This window comes from Helobdella robusta, assembly GCF_000326865.2.
Source record: "Helobdella robusta unplaced genomic scaffold HELROscaffold_12, whole genome shotgun sequence".
NCBI lineage: Eukaryota > Metazoa > Annelida > Clitellata > Rhynchobdellida > Glossiphoniidae > Helobdella > Helobdella robusta.
The window spans coordinates 1,135,738-1,155,156 of record NW_008703664.1 but is presented as its reverse complement, the minus strand read 5'-3'; the positions used below and the strand labels follow the sequence as shown (position 1 = coordinate 1,155,156).

Below are 19,419 nucleotides of genomic sequence, written 5' to 3'. Positions count from 1 at the left end.
TCTTATAAAGTTAAAAAAATTGATCTATAAGGACGTCATAATCATAATTTTTAGTGGTTTTTATGGCGTCATTTATCCATTATCCAAAAGATCTACAGCCATAATAAAAAGTTTCCTTCCGACAAAATATTTGTTACTCAGTAGAGTCATTTTCTAAAATGTTAGCGAAATAAGTTATAACAAACGAATTCGTTTTTCAAAACGTTATGCACATGAACTGTTGCTGATACGTAAAACTGGAATAATTTGTTCCTCTGTTGTAGAACGTTTCGGACATAAAACATTATCGCTACACGGGGAAGCAGTTGTCGTTGAAGAAGGTGATTATGATGCTGACGAGGCAAGGAGCTTGTTGTTTATAAATGGTCCGTGCCACACGCAACGATAGATTGTATCGCACTCCATGATGACGTAATAAAGTTGTGTCGCGCTGTTGGTTTCATGACGTAGCATGCATATGCACATGCATAATTGTATGAAATATAAAGTTTGCTCTTGAAAATAAATTGCAACGTCAAAGTCGACCACAACATCAACAACACTTGAATCAACACTAACAACATCGCTGTAACCACTGAATATTTGAATGATAACCATGACAGCAATAATAACGTGGACAAACTAAATTTATTTTGAAGTCATCAACAACATGTGCATTGATGAAAATTTTAATAATCTGTCTTTTAAAATCGCAGTCCCGTCAAGGAATTGTTGCACAAACAACGCAAGCACTCGCAAAATTATACATCATTTTCTAGTTTACACGAATTGTTCTTATATGCGTACATGTATGAATATGTGATTGTCAAGAACTGCGAAACACGTGCCAATGTATGCATGCTTACTTGGCTGTTTCAATAAATTGTTCCCGTTTCCTTTTCTTCTCCTTGCTTTCTTTGTTATAATGCGTAGGAAAGTTGAAGTGGAACTGCTAGTGCAGTGCTTCTTGGCAGGGGCGATGATGTTGGATCTATTCATATGCAAATAACATTGCAAGGCGACCATTTCATTGTCAACATCGTCAATGAGAGGGCTTTAATTTATTCATTCATTTGTTCCTTCTTCCATTCATTCGCCCGTGTCTAATCATCCGTTTCTTCGTTTTCTTCTCTCATTCCTTCATTCATTTTTTTATAGCTCAACTTTTCATTCAGCTTTTCTTCCATGGTTTATTTGGTCTCTTTTTGGGCATTTATTATATTCACTAACTTATATGGTGGTTTGTTATTTCTGGCTTTATTGATTTTCAATTAAACTTGTTATACAGTTTCAAAAAGATTAAATTCCCCAAAAAAGAATAAATTAATAAATTTCTTTATTGTTTTTTTTTCTATTATTGTTTTTATTTAAATACACCATCTAAACACAAGCAGAAGTATAACTTTGTATAGAAGTTCGTATGTTACTTTAAGCTTACGCAGAACATAAAATAAATTAACTTAACTATGGTAACCATCTGAAGCGGGCCTTTTTTTTACAGCAGTCACGATGAAGAATTAGAACCTTCACAAAAAACATCTACTCACTTAAATGAACTTTTCTTCTTTACGATGGCAGGAGCGCTTAAACTTAATCACTCTTCCTTGTAAACAATAAAATTCAATATTTTCCCCCCAAGAACAACAAATCCTTATGAAAAGATATGATCCTCTTGAAAAAATATGAAAAACCAACTTCATAACTGCAACTCATAGCATCAATTTAAATATTTATATTAATTATTATTATTTCCTTTTGAGCAAAATTAAGCTTTCCTTTAAATTGAAAATAATTTTGTTAGAAAATAGGTTTGGTATGTGTATGAAAACAAACAAATATTGTTTTACTAGAGTTTTCTGGAAACTGTTCAATTTATTGAATATACAGAGCAGGTTCGGTTTATATAGTTTCTTTAAACAAGCAAAGTTAGTATTTTAGCATGGAGAGTTACTTAATTGGTGTCGTATTCTTCATCTTTGTTCTTCATTGTTATTGAAGTTAGCAATATGGCGTTGAGTTGGTAATGGTGTTTTCATTCTTTGTTGGATGTTTATTTAGGGTTTATTGATATCTAATGCACTGAAAAGGATTCTTGAAAAAATCGAAATAAAGCCTAACTGTTTGGTAAATTTGGATGACAGCATTTTTATTAAATTTGCATGATGATGAACTTGAATAATAATTATATTTTCAATAAATTGAAATTTCCAAAAAATTCTAAAACGTAAAATGGAAAAGTCTAACTTTTAATTGATTAATGCCAACAATTCGGTAGAATTCATACAACACTATATAAATATGGTTTCTTGTAAATATATATATATATATATATATATATATATATATATATATATATATATATACCAATATGTATGTATGTATATAAAATATATGTATAAAAAACACCATTCACATACATACCAATATGTAAGTATGTATATATAATACCATATGCATACATGCAAAGGTGTATATACATTTTATAGAAGATGGTGATCGGGAGAACATGGAGTAACAATAGTTTGGTCGGTCCATCTCATCAATCACAGAACCCATCTCACAGATTCTGCATTTGATCAATCTATCCAGCTACAATCCATCGTTCATTTGTCTTTCATCGATCATTCCTCCATCCATTTATTCATCCACTTCTCCATCCATTTCTCCATCCATTCATCCACCCATCCATTCATCTATTCCTCCATCCAACCATCTACCTGTATATCCAGTCCTCCATCTATCCATCCATTCATTCATTCTATTTTTAATTATTCTTTTATTCATTCATTTATTTGTTCATTCACCTAGCCAGACATTCATATGTTAAACAGATAACTTGTGAAAATAATATGACAAAAATTCGAGTCAATTCATTGCTCCCACAAAAAGGGACTATTGATGCTGAAATTATTGCCAGTCATTGTTGCATGTATGCAAATAGACTTTCTGTTGTTGCGTGCCAGTCAACAACCTTTCTTAAGAAACCCACTCAAAAAAATTGTTTCTGACTCTTAATGGTTTGTTTATGAGCTTCTCAACATAGTTTGAAACCAAAAATTGAAATTTAGTCTTTGTTAAATTTGTTATAATAACAGATGTTACTGGTTTAATTAATTTTTGACTTTTACCAAAACGTTTGCTAGTTTCGTTTGCAATTGCGGGAAAAAATTTTGGGATGAAATGATTGGAATGAAGCACAAGCTGTATCATGCTATCATGTAATCATGCTACAACCTCGTAACAACACCAATGAACCTTTGAAAATCTGTTCACTTTGTTTTTTGCGTTCGGCTGAATCACACGATACTCTGTCCAATCAACAGCTGCAAAATGGACGATGAACGAAGATTTACAGCTGTCGTTAGACACAAACCGATATTTTAATCAGGACCTTACGCGTCTGTTGACACCGCATTCATTGTATTGGTAGATCCTTTATAATAATCACGCCACATCGTTTAATATCACTAGAAATGTGAACAAGTATGAAAGTATGAAAAGTCACTTTAGCTGCAACCTGCTACAACAACAACAACAACGGATGTATAAACATTTCCAACATTTAGTCCGCAACATAAACATTAAAATCTTCCCAAACTATAAAAAAAACATGACGCGTAAGGAAGAAATAAACAAAAATCTGAACGACATAGAGTGAGAATTACATGGGATTAGATTGTCTATATTGTATGAGTTGCATTCAATGAACAATTCAATTGAGGCTTAACTCTAAATAAAATCTGGAAGCAGGCGCCAAGCAGCATCAACAACAGCCGCATTCTGGCTTTTGTGAACCACGCTTCTCCAACATTTTCACCATTACCTACAAACTTATACTGACATATTTTTGAAAAAAAAATATAACAAAAATAATAAAACATGTTCATTCACATTAATTTCATAAAATAACTTTTTTAAATTAAATAGCATATCAAATTTATTTATAGCAATACTTTCAATTCTCTTTTTATAAAAACTTACCAAAACTTATCAAGACCGGCCTCACAAATTGGGAGCATTAATGAAGTGACACAAGTATATAAAATTACTTTAAATTTCAGTAAAACAATTATAAAAATTGTTGTTGGAAAGGAAATATATAACCTTAACGATGACAACCAAGACAGAAACTTGTCTGTTGATACTAATGTAAAATTGTTAAATTGGCGCCGCAAAATAAATACACAACTAGACAAAATATGGAATCACAAATTTGCGGACGCGTTGATTTAAAATCTTCTGCAGTCTCCACCATCGCGATTGGTGGCGGAGGCAGGCGAAATGATTGTTGTGTATTGTATAATGAGAGTCCCCTGACAGGCTTTCATAGTTTACGACGGGTGTAATCTTATAAAGCAGGAATATAAAAAACAACTTGTGATTTCAATTGTGTGCAGTGTTGTGTGAGGTCCATCAAATTTGATTCGATGTTGTGTAAAAGTTTGGCATATTTTGTAATTTTCAATGTTTTCTAATAAATTTGGATCAAAATTTTTGTTATCTGAATTAAAAAAAAACATTATCGTGCATTCCACAGTCTTAAAAAAGAACAATGAAATTTTTTTATTTGTAATTGTGTTGAAGAAACAATCATAAGAATCATGTTGTAAATTTTAATAGTTTGTATCTAATAACATAAGTACGTTTCTAAAACAAACTTTTTATACTAGCTTTATAAATTTTTTACTACAATACATTATCTTTCATTAGTCTTAATTTATTTAATAATAATGCTGAGGATGGTATATAAGCCAAACTTAAAAATTTTTAAAAATATGTGTTCATAGCAATACAAATCATCAACTTTTTCCTTACGGAATGTTGAAAATTTTTGAAATTTTGTTATTTAATTTTGTCCAGAAAATTTATTGCCCACAATGACATACATGATTCATATTTTCGGCGCTCTTGATAATATAAAAATAAAAAAAAATGATGATCTGATGATCTACTGATGATCTTACTTTTGTTTATGTACACATTCCATCCACTCACTGTCAGACAAGCACATTGCCATAAATAAAATAACACACAAACACACACACGCGTATTTATTAATAAAGTCGTTACTTAATTCAATTTTTGTTTTAAATCACAACCATCAAGTTGTTCTGGTTACTAAGGAATCGACCCATCACCAACAAATTATTGAAAATCTAATGAAATTCATTCATAAGACATTGTCATCACTCTTTCTATCATACGAAACGAAACGAATCGAAATTTTATTTGCTTCTCAAAATTGAAAATTAAAAGAAAGCAGGATGACCATAATAGAATTTAAAATATATATTTTATACGCAAATTTTATACGCAAAATATACTATTCATTGAATAAATTTGTTGAAAATAAACTATACTTTACATACAAAAGTGATTAGCTTAAAATTTAAAGTCGATTGATGACAGATGTTTTCTTACAAATTAATAAATTATTAAATGTAACAAATAATTTGTTATTTCTGAAAAAATTATCATAATTTGAATTAATTGTCGATGCTGGTATAAAATGTTCATTTATAAGCAGATTGAATCTCTGGCAAAGTTGTCATTATGCAAATGTGAGAGAGTTTTATTATTTCATCATTATCGCCTCGCGATGTTACTCTAAGATTTGGCTTAAGTTATTGCCACCGGCGTTATTGTTGCGGATGTTGCCGCTGTCGTTACTTCGCTTTTTATTGAGTTTCTCGTTAATGTAGTTATTTATTTTTATTTCACCTGGTGTTTTTTTCATGATTGTTTTAATGGCTATTCACGAGACAATATTAATCTATAGTGTTGGTTTTTCTGTTGTGCAGCTTCGTGAGATATTGTTCTATTCAAAATATAGTTTCCGAAACTAGGTTTGAAAACAATTTTTTGCAATAATTTGTTCTTGTGTGATCGATTGATCACAGGTATATTTAGGTACCTAACTAGGTGTAAGACATCTTTTCCAATAATGAGCAATTTATATAATATTGTATTTTCTTATTTTTACCAATTTGTATTTCTTTACACTAACTTTATTCCCACATAACCCAGCCCGATATTCTTATCATGAAGTTCAAATTCCTACGAAACCAACATAGCTTTTTTCTAGAGCATAAACCCGTAATGAATAATAAAACGAATGAGCCAAATAAAACTTGAGTATAAAGCAATCTTCATTTAAACCACTTTTTACTCGCTTTATACGGCCAAGTTATTTCAGCATAAAGATATTTAGCATTCCTATTCAGTCGCATGAATATTGCCACATTCCTCTTTTCATGACCGTAAAGAATTATTCAAAACTCCGAAAAAAGTATGAAATACTTTCTATATGATTTCTTTTCATAATTTTTTTTTGTAGCATGTCATTTGTGTTTGCCAAATGAAAAGATGAAAATCGCAAGATTGTGCCAAAAAGTATTTCGATCCATACATTCTTTCCATGAAGTTTTATTTATCAATTTGTGAGAATGAAGGAAACATCAACAACTTACAACTTTTCTCACTATCTCCATCATTTTCTTCATCTTTTACTTTTTTCCCTATATTTCTTCCTTACTCTCCTCTTAGTTATTATTTTTGTTTATTTATCTTTCTCATTATATACAGGCTTTTACACATACACCCACACGCAAAGTTACATACTACTTACCAACACACAAATACAGACACACAAACACACACACAAACACTCACAAACACTCACAAACACAAACACACACACACACACATGTAGTACACACATATAAAAGACCATAAGCAAATTTACAAACATGCATGTATGTACATCTGTGTCTAGATGTGGTTGCGTAGGACGGTGGCATGACTTATATACGTTGACACTGAAATGAAAATAGCTACACCAGGACCAATGTAATGAACATAACCTCAAGCCACTTCTTAACAAGGTTTCCTTCTTTGCCATTCATTATTCATGGTTGATATCTTTAAAGCATACATCTGCCTCTGAGTAAGTATTTGTTATTTTTGATAACATATAATTACTCTTTAATCGGTTTCATGTTAAACATGCGATTTCAGAAGTATTTCAATTTTTTTATTACGGACAAATAATTTGAAAATCTTTTGTTAAATAAAATTTCAGCATGTGTTTCAATGTAATGTTAATTATATGGGCTGGCTGAAATCATATGTCTAACTTTTTAAAACCTAAAACTTAAAATTTGAAACTCTTGTGTTAAATATATTTTTATATTTAAAATAATTACTATGAATCTAATACACTTTCAACACGTGAATCATCAAACTAAAAGTCGTTTTTGGTACCAGTGAAAACATTTTATTGAATTGAAATTAATGAAAAATGTTTTTAATTTATTGAATAGTAGGATATCATTTTTTGAGTTTCATTTTTCCTATTTTTGCTTACATGTCGTTCTATATCTACAATTATATATAAATTAAACGTTCGCTTCGCAAAGACTGAGCTATCTAAACCACACCACGCGACGCATTTAGACAGAGAGCCTACGAACCATGCCATCGCGTTATAGCAGCGAAAGACATGTCACTTCTACCGACTGAGCTAACTCGGTGACTAGCTAACTCGGTGACCAGCTAACTCGGTGACCAGCTAACTCGGTGACCAAAGTAACAGAATAAACAACGAGTACTAATGATCCGCATTAAAAACTGATGCAAGTTAACTACTACCAATTTTTCAAACCTAAAATAATTTTTGCTAGATTTTGTACAAAAAAAGAGCTTCATTATACAATCGAGGATTTCTTATTTACTAAAATGATTGCATGATAACTTTTTTTTACATGCAACTTTATGTAAAACAGAAATCCAATTTTACGTAACCACATTAAAAAGCTTGTCTGCCGATCTAATTCATAATCTTTTCCGTCTTGTGTCGCTAAATAACGCAAATAAATAATTTTCGATTTTTTTTTCAGGAAACTTACTTTTTCCACGCCAAGGATGTGATTGGATTGGCCTGATAAACATTTTGCGATTGTTTTAAAACTGCCATGTTGTTATCAAATGTTGTCATCTTAAAAATTATTTCAATCGTTTATCTTATCTAATGCTTAAGCTTCTTTGTTTTTGTGTTTATTGAAGAATAAAAATTAACTAAAATATTAACTATCACAAATATAAATTAAAACCATGTCTAACTACAGTACTGTTGCCTAACATTCTTCATTTTTTCATAAGTAATATAATTAACATGAAATAGAAACAATCAACTTCAGCTGCAACCCTCAACATAATGCTGTCAAACCGCAAGAACAAAAGAAGGCACGTTCACAACATGGCAACAAAGCTCATTGGCGCAACAACATTTCAGAAGCGTCTGTTTCTTTCGTAATTCAATTTGTGTCGACAATATGCATTCTACATTTTTTTTATTATTAAAGACTGCTAGCTACCAATATGGGAATTTGCATAACATTGATTTGTGTTGGATATCGGACGAAACTGATCAAACGTTGAAAATGAAAGTAAGTTTTCTAAATTTTCTAACTATTTTATACAGTCAAGGTTCTTATCAAAATAAAAAAAACCTTTCATTAATGAAAAATATCTTATGAACAAGTTAATTACCAATCATTTGTATGAAATAAATAGAAGGTGAAGTTAGGAGGAGAAAAATATAAAGATAAAAAATCAAGTGAGAAGGAAAGAAAGAATAGAAAGAGATAAAACAGACAACTAACTGATTTAGAGAAGAACATGCCTGAACATTTTTCAACGGATGTTTTATTTAGTTCTGCTCCGATGCTCCTCATCTATGATCTCTCATCTCTCTCTCTCTCTCTCTCTCTCTTTTGCTCTCTCCCTCTTTATTATCTTTCTTTTTTTATTCTTTTTTTTCTATCTATCTCTTTCCTTCTCTTTTTCTGCTTTCTCGTCTTTTCATCTCATTTGCCTAGCAGCTGCCGATGATATTGTGCCATTCGTTTGCGCCTTCTCACAGATAAATGACATTAAACAAAAAGATGAAATAAATTAATAATTAAGTAATTATTTTTTTAAATTTATTATTTCATTACGTAACTCGGTAAATAGTGAAATAGTGACATGAAATTGATCAGTTAAAACTTCAATTATTACATTGAAAATTATAAAATGCACTTGTTATGTTCTTGGGCTGACACAAATATTGTGAAAATTAGTAGACATGACTTAGCAAAAAACGTTTTAAATTAAAAAAAAAATAACAAAAATCAAAACGTGAACATAAAAATGAAAGTAAACATGAACAAGAACGTGAACATGAGCATGAACGTGCATATGAGCATGAACGTGAACATAAAAACATAACATGAACAATGTTTGTTTAGTTTTTATTCTTTTTTTAAATAAATAACAAGATTTCTAAAAAATCTAATCTTTTTGAAAGTTTTTTGATCAATTTAAGCTGCACCTGCAGATTGCTCTGATTTCATCACATATAATCTGCCAGTTTGATCTGGCAATGTTCTTTTAAGATTTATGATGTAATGATAGAAAATATTTTAATAAACAATTTGAAAAAATGACCGCTTTCTTCCTCGGAATGATTTACTATGTTATATAATGTACACTGGGTCGGATACAGATAATAAACACTTGTTGGTGTCACTAAAGAAGTTTTTTACTGTTAAAAATCTGTCTGAAAGTAGGTAGATGCTGTTTAATGACGCTGAAAAAATCTCAGTAAAATTCTTTAAGGTTTTCAAATATATTTGGGATAAAAATCTAACTTCTAAATTACCACGTTATGCGGCCGTATATTTATGTAAGATAATAATGTGTGAAACAATGATTTCGGACTTAGAAAATAAACAAATTTCAAAGAAAATTGGACCGGAAAGATCAGAGGAGATCGAAAATCAGGCTGAAACTTTGAATTCCATTAAAGAAAATGTTAATGAGCTAGAACAATTCACAATTTATCAGAAGGCTACAACCAGGTGCGGTACGTTTGTACAACAACTTAAAAGTTGTAGCAAAAGAACAGATTTGAACAACGTAATAAACAAAGCTAGAAGTAAACTAGCTGTGGATAATCGCAATAAATGTGAATCTAACAGTGTAAAAACTAAGTTAAATAAATGTGAACCTAATAAAATAATTGATGTCGATGATATTACTATGGTTTCACGTAAAAAAAAGATCTACACCGTTGCCAAATTATATATTGGGTTTTCTGAAACCCAAGGGCTTGAAAATTTTGATTCGGAAAAAATTTTTTCAAGTTGGTAATATCACAAGATGTTTAGCTGCTGATGTGATTGAATAACTTATAACAATGTTAAAAAGGTTTTGTGCTATCCTACGTTTAAGAGGTGGAGTGATGATGTCAAGCCGAAAGACAACCTGCTTTCAATATCTTTTAGACTATGCATCGATTCTAAATATGTGAATTTGATTACTCAAGATAATTCGTGGCCCGAAGGTGTTTTGATCAGGGAATGGTCGTTCACCAATGATGAAAAAAATAGATGAATTTTGTTTATTTTGTTTATTATTAAAATGTGGTAACTTCAAATTGATATTTTCTGTATCAATGTTTAATTGATGTTTTGGTACGGTAGTTATTGTTTATTTTCTCAATGTCTTGAATGTACTATTGTCTAAGAAATATTTTCGTTAACTGGTGTTTTATTTTGGTCGAGTACTACTAACTTAGTTGAAAGCATTGCTTTTTTAATATTCATTTCATGAAATTTTTAACTTTCCTGAATAAACCTGTTTGAAAAAAATATTCCAACGTTGCCATGATATGTCCGTGTTTACAACTTGTTAATTTTGTTTAATAACATATATGGTCAAAGTCAAAATAAAGTAAAGTAAAATAACTAAAAGATTCTCATTAAAAAAATTTATTTCAAAGCATATTTTTATTAAAAGCTAAAACCATTAGCCTACTGAGGAATATTAATATTATATATAATATAAGAAATATTATTTCGTCCGTTTAAATTTTTTCGGAGATCAAATGGATGAACAATAAAAATAAAATATTCTTTCATTAGACTAGAACAAACCGTCAGGATTCACTCAATATACATCACAGCAGGAATCGTTTTGTTCAAACCATCGCCAAATAACTTTTTGCAAAAAAAATTTAACGAAGAAAAAAAATTCAGAAACATTATTTCTGAAATTTTTGAAAACAATTCTTTTATAAACATGCAATTGAAAAATGTAATATTAACATAAACTTATATAACATTTTTTGATTCATAGATTTAGAACTTTGAATGTATAATTTGGACAAGCAATTAACGCGTTATTCAGTCTATTTTTATGAAAATAAATATAAAAGTGATATTAAAGCCAAGAACGTTTTCAGCACAATTGCCCATTTATCATGAGCGCTAATAACAAACTCATAAAAAGCAGAGCAAGCAGGGAAGCATTTGAAAGAAAGACAGGCACCAATGACCATCCGGCCTCGACCTTACAATGACCAAGTGAAAGTTTGAAAAATTATTTATTTCTTTTCTGCAATCTTTTCTCGATTTTCAGTTCTTTTTTGTTTTTTAATTTTTTGTGTTGAAGAATTTGAGAAACATTTGCTCTAATTATTTTGTATTTGTATCTACACCTATCGATTTATGTTTTTTGAGCTAGTTTTGGTTTCATTACATTTTATGAAATTTCTCAAAAGTTGATCTCAAAATTTATGCTGGTAAAATATCTCTTTACTGTCAGACGCGTTTGACTTTAACAATGTTTTCATTGACACGTTTGCATCACATTGTTAATCACGGTATTGCTTCTTTTGTTGGAAAATATTTTTTTGCCAATTTAAAAATTTAGTTGAAAAGTTTGTTTCTTGGGTGGTTGTTTTTAGCTAATTATTAGATCAATAAATGAATTGAATTGTTTTCTGTGTTGATTCTTTTGTTGGTTACGTGTTGTGTGCTAACGAAAGAAGTATAAGTAGGAGGAGTTTGTCACTTCGGCTTGTCACATCGCATGTTGTTTTATTTTCTGCTTGGAGATCTAACCAAAAATTGTTTTTTATGGTTTTTTCTGTTTATTTCATCTTATTTTCCAGAACTAGCAACTTATCATAAGATGATGCCACAGCAGCATTTGTCGACAAATATAAAAATATAAAACTTCTGTTTCAATATGGCTTAAATATTCAGAAAAATGAAATAGAATTATTTATACGCTGAGCTAGTTTTAACAACTAAATACATTTTTTACGTTGGGAAAGCATTTAACATTGATCACAGAATCACGCTTTGTGAATTTTGTGTAGGTTGGTTAAATAAGCTAAAATTGACTCTTATGATTCGGAAGCCGATTGACTCTTATGATTCGGATTATTCGGAAGCCGGTTGAAACATCATTTTACCAACAAAACGAAGCACAATTAGCATTTTTGAAGAGTCACTCTACAGATTTACAACACAATGCACAATATTCTGTATGTTTAAACACATTTTTAAAAAAAAAACTTTTATAAAAATTAAAATCAGGTTGTTAAAATGAAAATTGAATTTTTTATACTGAAGTTTATATAAAAAATGGAAATCTCATAAAATTATTTTCAACACTTTTACATAAAAGTAAATAAGCATGTTTCGACGTGGCAAAACGACACAATTCGAAACGGTTCGATCGAATCTCATACGAAACGAACGAAAAGGGAGAAGAAGCAATAATTTAAGCGTAAGGAACGAGAAATAACATCAACGCCGCCATAAACTACAAGCTACTGCTGACACCTATGAACGAAAATTATAACAGGTACAGAAAGGTTAAACGCCTCATAAGGTTACCACTACCACCGCTTCTACTACCAAGTTTAAGCTGCTTGTTACCATCACTGCTACTTCAACTTTCGTCTTACAACAAACATTTCACTTTTTACTGCATACATTTATAAATTTTTAACTAAATTAAAATTAGATATTCACTCACGTACGTACATTTAACAAACTTGTTTCAAACCATCTTCGTGCTTTCTTTCGAGTAAGTGAAAGAGTCCAGGTAAGTTCTTCCTTGGTGGAAAGTTTAAAAATGTATTTTGTTGCATGCTAAAAAGTCAATATTTACGACATATTACAGATCAAAAATAAATGAAGCTACTGAAAAATATTAATAACTGGCGGTATGTTTATGCCAATTATTTAAAGTTTTTTTTAATTTTAATGAACACTTTATTATTATTAATAAATAAAAATAATAGCAATATATTGATGTCATTACTATTTTTTCTCTCCTTCCGAGAAACATCTCACGAGAAGATCATCAGACACTCAGCAGTACAATGCAATTCTGCAATTTGGAACCGCAGCAGTCATTTCTTTTAATAATGGTAAAAAATGATTTACGAAAATTCCTCAGTGACGACCAGGATGAACATCTGACTGAAACATAGACAACAGAAACATAGGCAACTGCAACATAGACAGCTGCAACATAGACCACTACAACATAAACAACTGCAAGATAGACAGCTGCAACATAGACAGCTGCAAAATAGACAACAACAACCGCTACAACAACGTCAACTATTACTATGACTTCTGGTGCGTAACATTTTAAAACGGCAACGAATGTTTCTTGCGATGTAAAGTATGGTCATAAACCTGTCCATGCATGGTATAAATAATACAAAAAATGAATAACACAAAAAGAAAAAATATCAGAGGAAATAATTGGAAACTGGGAAAATATGGTATGAGCTTTCGTGCCAAAGGAATTTTTGCATTGCTCGTATTTTTAGGATCTTTGGAAATGTCTTTCAAAAAATTTATTTATAGAACTTTTGAAATAAAACGACAAAATTAATTATCTCAATTTAATAATTTCAATGAGGTTTCACAATTAACTCAAAATTATTATTGAACAAATGTGTTGCAATGACACCTAGTAAGAAACATTTACATTCTATTCAATCATAATTTTATAAACACATCCCCAAACAAACACCTCACAAACCAACAACCACATTCCTGATACAACAACATCAACAAAAACAACAAAACAGTTTTCATACCTGAGTCCTAAACATAACTTAGTTACAACATAATGACAAAAACGACAACAATTTAAAATGAGAGTTGAACACTCTTTAAATTGCAAAACAAAAACAAAATAACAAAAGAAACACATCATTTGGAATGAAGGCACGAGGAAATTGTTAAACGAAATCGTAGTGGAAGAAATTGAACTGAATGTTGAATTTTTGTTTAGCTTTTGTCGCCACCCTTCACACTTCTTTCCATCTACAAAACAATGCAATTGATGGGTGTTTTCTACATGTGTGGCCCTAAGTTGTAGCATTCCTACTCGTACTATTGTTGATATGTGTGTAAATTTCATCTAGATTTGATTACATTAATTACAATAAGAGTCTTCTGTAATTATCGCATAAAATTTATTTTTAATAATTAATTCTCAACTTTCACCACAACTACAACCAAAACCATCACCACAACTACCACCACAACTACAACAGCAACTACTACAACCACACGAAAGCTCAGACACACAAGCTTATAGGTCAGCATAAATTTATACAGAAGTCATGTCGGAGTTTTGAGGTTGTGGTAACCATGCATCTACAAGATGGTGATGACGATGATGATGATGATGATGGTGATGATGGTGATGATGATGTTTAGGATAAATGATGATGATGATGTCGAAAATGAAAATCGAATGACGACGATAACTTACCTGATGATCAAACGGAAAGTATAATTATGAAAATGGTGGCAATGATGATGACACCACAGCTTGAAAGAAAAAAGAAAAATAAAACCTTTTTGGACATAAAAACGATAATGAGGGAATTTGAGTATAATAATGACGTTTTGTTTATCACTTTTGTAAGAAAAATAAAAAAAAAACAAAACTTAAATATGACGATAGTAATTATATCAGAATATTAAAATTTTTTTGTAACGGTCGAAAATTCGATGTATATAGATATCCTAAATGATCACACAGTTCTACATAAGAAACATTCCCATCGAAGACAATCGGCTCGGTTGCTAGATAATGGATCGTACGACAACGCTGAACAGTTTGGTGTAGTTTTTAATGATTATTATCCTATCGTTATTGTGGAAGAGTTCATCTTTATGATGATGATGATGAACCCAAATGTGACATTGGTCTTATTTTATAGTAGCATGTCCATTCAACTTTTAATTTTACATCAATCATACATTGTCAGGAGGCTAGCAAAAATACTAGATATTTTGCATTATTGGACAATATCAGGACAAATAAACATCAAGCCAATTCAAAAACATGTTAGACAAATTAATTTATTCAAATTTTTTACTCATTAACCCTATATTCAAAGCAATCTTATATTATTCAACAAAACACTAATACATATATCCGTCTCAAATGAGTATTAGTCTTGTAAACAGAAACCCGGAGCTCATTGCATGTCAGAAAAAAACAACTTTTATAACTAATTAGTGTGTAAATGCGGTTAACCATTTATAGTCAACAACATAAGAGCATGCTTTCAGAGTGATGGTGATGTTAATGATAACGATGATGATTTTGAGAGAATGGCGATGATGAGGAAAATGATGGTGGAGAAGATCACGATGATGATGATGATGGTGATGACGATGATAACGATGATGATGATATTGAGATGGTAGTGGTGATTGTGATGGTCAGAGTGTGATGGTGATCCATCATCTGTCAGGTGAGTATCTCCCATATGTGTTTTTGCTATCTTAATTATACTGGTAACTCGATATCTCCCAAAAGTAATGACGGATACATGATAAATTTAGTTATTTATCTGTACTTTTGAGCGAGGGTTGTATTTGTATAACTATTTCATTAAATTTTAGAATTTGTAAAATCCATGTTTAGTTAGTAACGAAACTGCTTAACTAACTTAAAATGGAAATTGTAATTACATTTTTTTTTATAAAATACTAATTTATTCAATTTGTTTGCATTTATCTTTAAAATCTTTTAAATCGCAAACATTCATATGAAAATCTAAATTTATTTTAATACAAATTCTATGCCATCTTCTTAAAAAAAAACTCAAATACTGAATTACGATCTACATTTGAACAAGCGAATTCATATACGACTAAACCGGCCCAGCACAACAACACAAAGACTACTTTATAATTGCCGATTTAATCTTCATCTGATTTCACGGACTACACGTGCGTAAATGTTAACAAATGACGCGGCGAGTGGGATGCATTCGATGATCGTCGCAATGATAATAAACAGAACATTGTTCAAGAAGAACATAACGTTGGAGGATATCTCAATGTTGGATGATACTACAATGCTGGATGATGCTACAATTTCGGATGATACCATAATGTTGGATGATACTACAATTTTGGATGATACTACAATGTTTGATGATACTACAATGTTGGATAACACCTTAATGTTGAATGATATCATGTTGGATATTACAAAATTGGGTACCGATTCATTGGACGTTTCAAAAATGTTGTATGACACCATAATGTTGCGAGATGTCATGGAGTTGGATGGCTACATAGACTCGGATGATATTATAAAACTAAAAGTTGGAAATTATATATGACTTACTCATTCAAATATAATTATTATAAATTTGCACGTAAGGATGTTTTAAAAGTTCTATCTTTTGCTATGGATTCACGTTATTAGACACTGGGCATTAATTCGACATACAAAAAAAAATATTGAAGATGCGGTTAAATCAAACAACGAAGAAATTGTTTGAAAATAAATAAAGATGTTTTTAAGTTTATTCATTAAAAACTGATCGAGCTTTTAAATTTTTTTTTTAATTTCGAGCATTACAAAAACTGATAGCACGTTATTGATGGACGACGAAAAGGAGCGGCAATATGCAACGCGGGAAGAACAAGAAGCTGGAGCAACTCTCCCGTCATAGACACGTTATGCCATATTAAAAGTCAAATGTCCTTTGACAACATAAACAATACAACATTCGCAGCAGACAAACAGACAGCCCTGCGTTACTGCAAATTCAATTTTGCAATAATCTATCAAAACATTTGTTTTTTTCGGCAAACAGTACACGGTAGAAGATTTCATGTTTTTTTGAGTTTTCAATTAAATTGGTACGACTATGTTTTGTGTGAAGTTCCATAAAAAAATTTACATCAATCATTGAAATAGTGAACAAATAATTAAAACTTCAAACTTTCATGTTCTTTCGGTTTCGTCACACTTTTCTCTCAACAAATTCAATTACTTTTCATAACATAGTTACTACATTTTTCAAATTGAATAAAAAATTGTTGTATATCTATATACAATCAGTGTTAATATGAAGATTAACAACAACTTTATAAAACATTACAGGCGTGTTATATGAGAACAACTTAGTTTAGCACGTGAAAACTTCTGACTGCTCAAACATCTTCGTTAAAGAAATTAGCATTGGCGATAAATTTAGGTGACATAAAATAATTGCCATCAACTTCAACTTGCAACAACAACGTATCAACAACACAACAACAACACGCCAACACTGCCTGCCATACAACAGCACATGCTATGCAATAAACGATCTTGTGCATTAACAAAAATGAAACATTACACAACACAACTGCATGAACCCTCATAAACATTATAAAAACGAATCCATTAGAAGAACAACGTCTAAATCACAAAAGACGAGCAAATGATAGCACAATACAACACAATATTATGATATCATAGACAACAAAAACGTTCAAGATACTCCGACAAAAAACTAGAAGGCACAAAACAATGCATTAAAATACAATACACCATAAATCACCTACAACGTGCCGAGAACAACAGGACACAACACATTGCAATAACAACAACACAACAACAACAAAAGCAAAAGCAGTAATATCAACAACATAAACATCATATCACAAAAACACATCACACTGCAGCAGCAAGACATTGAAATAACAAAAAGACGATATTAACAGTAACAACAACAAAAAATTACATTTCAACAACGATACATTGAAACAGCAACACAACAATAACAACAACAACACATCTTACTGCAACAACAACCATTGAAGAAGCAACGCAACAACAACACAAGCCAGCACAAGTTGGCACAAACACACAAGTTGAACATAGGTACTTATGAAAAAATAATATGTACGAGATGTTATCTTATTCTTCAATATTGAAAAATTATTTGCATCTCCGTGTTTATGTGACCGGTTTGCAATTGATTTTTGTTCATTCCTCCATTCAATCGTTCGTTCAGTCGATCTTTCTTTATTTTCTTCTTTATCACTTGTTGGTACGAACCTCCATATAAATAAAGTTAAGAATAATCGTTTATGATTGCCAACATGCGTGTACCTCGCACGCCTCTCCATCCCTCTCCATCTCTCTCCATCCCTCTCCATCCCTCTCCACCTCATTCTCTCTCTCTCTTTTTTATATTTCTCTCTTTCATATTCTCTCCCTCTTTCTTTGGCGTTTTCTCTTCGTTTGTTTTAGAAATATTCAAATGTGATTTCGTTTTTGCTGCAAAAAACAAACAAAAAAGAAAGCAGAACTTGAAAGAGAAAACAAAGTGATGCTATTTCAAAGAGAAATAAACCGAATTGAAGTCCCACAAATCAGAGTGTGAAATGTTAAGAGGAATAAACAAAGAATACATGAGTCCAAGCGGTAGCACAACAACAGTGTAATACGCAGAATTGAAGGCTTCCTCAGACTTCATCAACCAAATATCAATTCACAATTTTGAACTATTTGATAAATTAAATTTTGGATGCACACTCTTTGATACTGTCTGAAATATATTCAATTTTTATAAATTAAAATGAAATAAACGGCTGGCATTAAATGAAAAACAAATTTAAATTAGGTCGCCAGCTAACCAGAAATCATGGTTACCTACCTAAGGATGAATGCAGGAGCCAAACATATTTCCTACCAATCAAAACGGCGTCCTCCAACTGACATGCGTTGTTGGTTCCAATTGTTTTAAATACTCTCATACCAGAAACAAATATTCTCAAGTAATGGCATTTGAATCAGTTACACGGTCACGCTCACAATCACGAACCAACGTTGATTCATACACATATATGCCCGCAAAAACCAACACGCAAACTCACGGACAGTCACACGCACACACAGACACACGTGCAAACACATGCGCAGACAGCACAGCACACGGACAGACGAAAGTGTAGATGTGGGCATAAACATGGAACATGTGTGCGGGGCATTTAACGCCAGGAGTAATAAATGTTTATAATGTCTATAAAAACGTTTCTTAAACAAGGAAATATGCCTGGGCATATGTTACGCTCGTATAAGCATTGATATGAAAATTTACGCAGCTATTCGAATTCAAGGCATCATATTTAGGTTGAATTTTTTTAATGTTTTTATTTTTTTCATGTTCTTGTTATTATTATTAATATTATTATTTTTTTTCTTCTTAACTCTAATTGTTCCCTTGTTCTGAAAATATTGAATGAAATGTTTTTGAATAAAGAAATGTTATGA

At 31.0% G+C, this 19,419-nt stretch overlaps 2 protein-coding genes across 2 annotated transcripts; one reads left to right on the top strand and one right to left on the bottom strand.

Annotated features, from left to right (window-relative positions):
- Nucleotides 1–324: 324 nt before the first annotated feature.
- HELRODRAFT_167765 (hypothetical protein) lies at nt 325–1,005 on the bottom strand (the record flags this gene model as incomplete). Its single annotated transcript, XM_009013504.1, has 2 exons — nt 325–621; nt 787–1,005. The coding sequence occupies 2 exons, from the start codon at nt 1,003–1,005 to the stop codon at nt 325–327; spliced, it is 516 nt and encodes a 171-aa protein (XP_009011752.1).
- Nucleotides 1,006–9,717: 8,712 nt separating this feature from the next.
- Nucleotides 9,718–19,140, top strand: HELRODRAFT_167764 (hypothetical protein; the record flags this gene model as incomplete). Its single annotated transcript, XM_009013503.1, has 9 exons — nt 9,718–10,165; nt 11,317–11,393; nt 12,085–12,187; nt 13,313–13,463; nt 14,396–14,508; nt 14,869–14,965; nt 15,119–15,197; nt 16,175–16,471; nt 19,045–19,140. 9 exons carry the CDS (start codon nt 9,718–9,720, stop codon nt 19,138–19,140), a joined length of 1,461 nt encoding a protein of 486 aa, XP_009011751.1.
- Between the last annotated feature and the right edge of the window lie 279 nt (nt 19,141–19,419).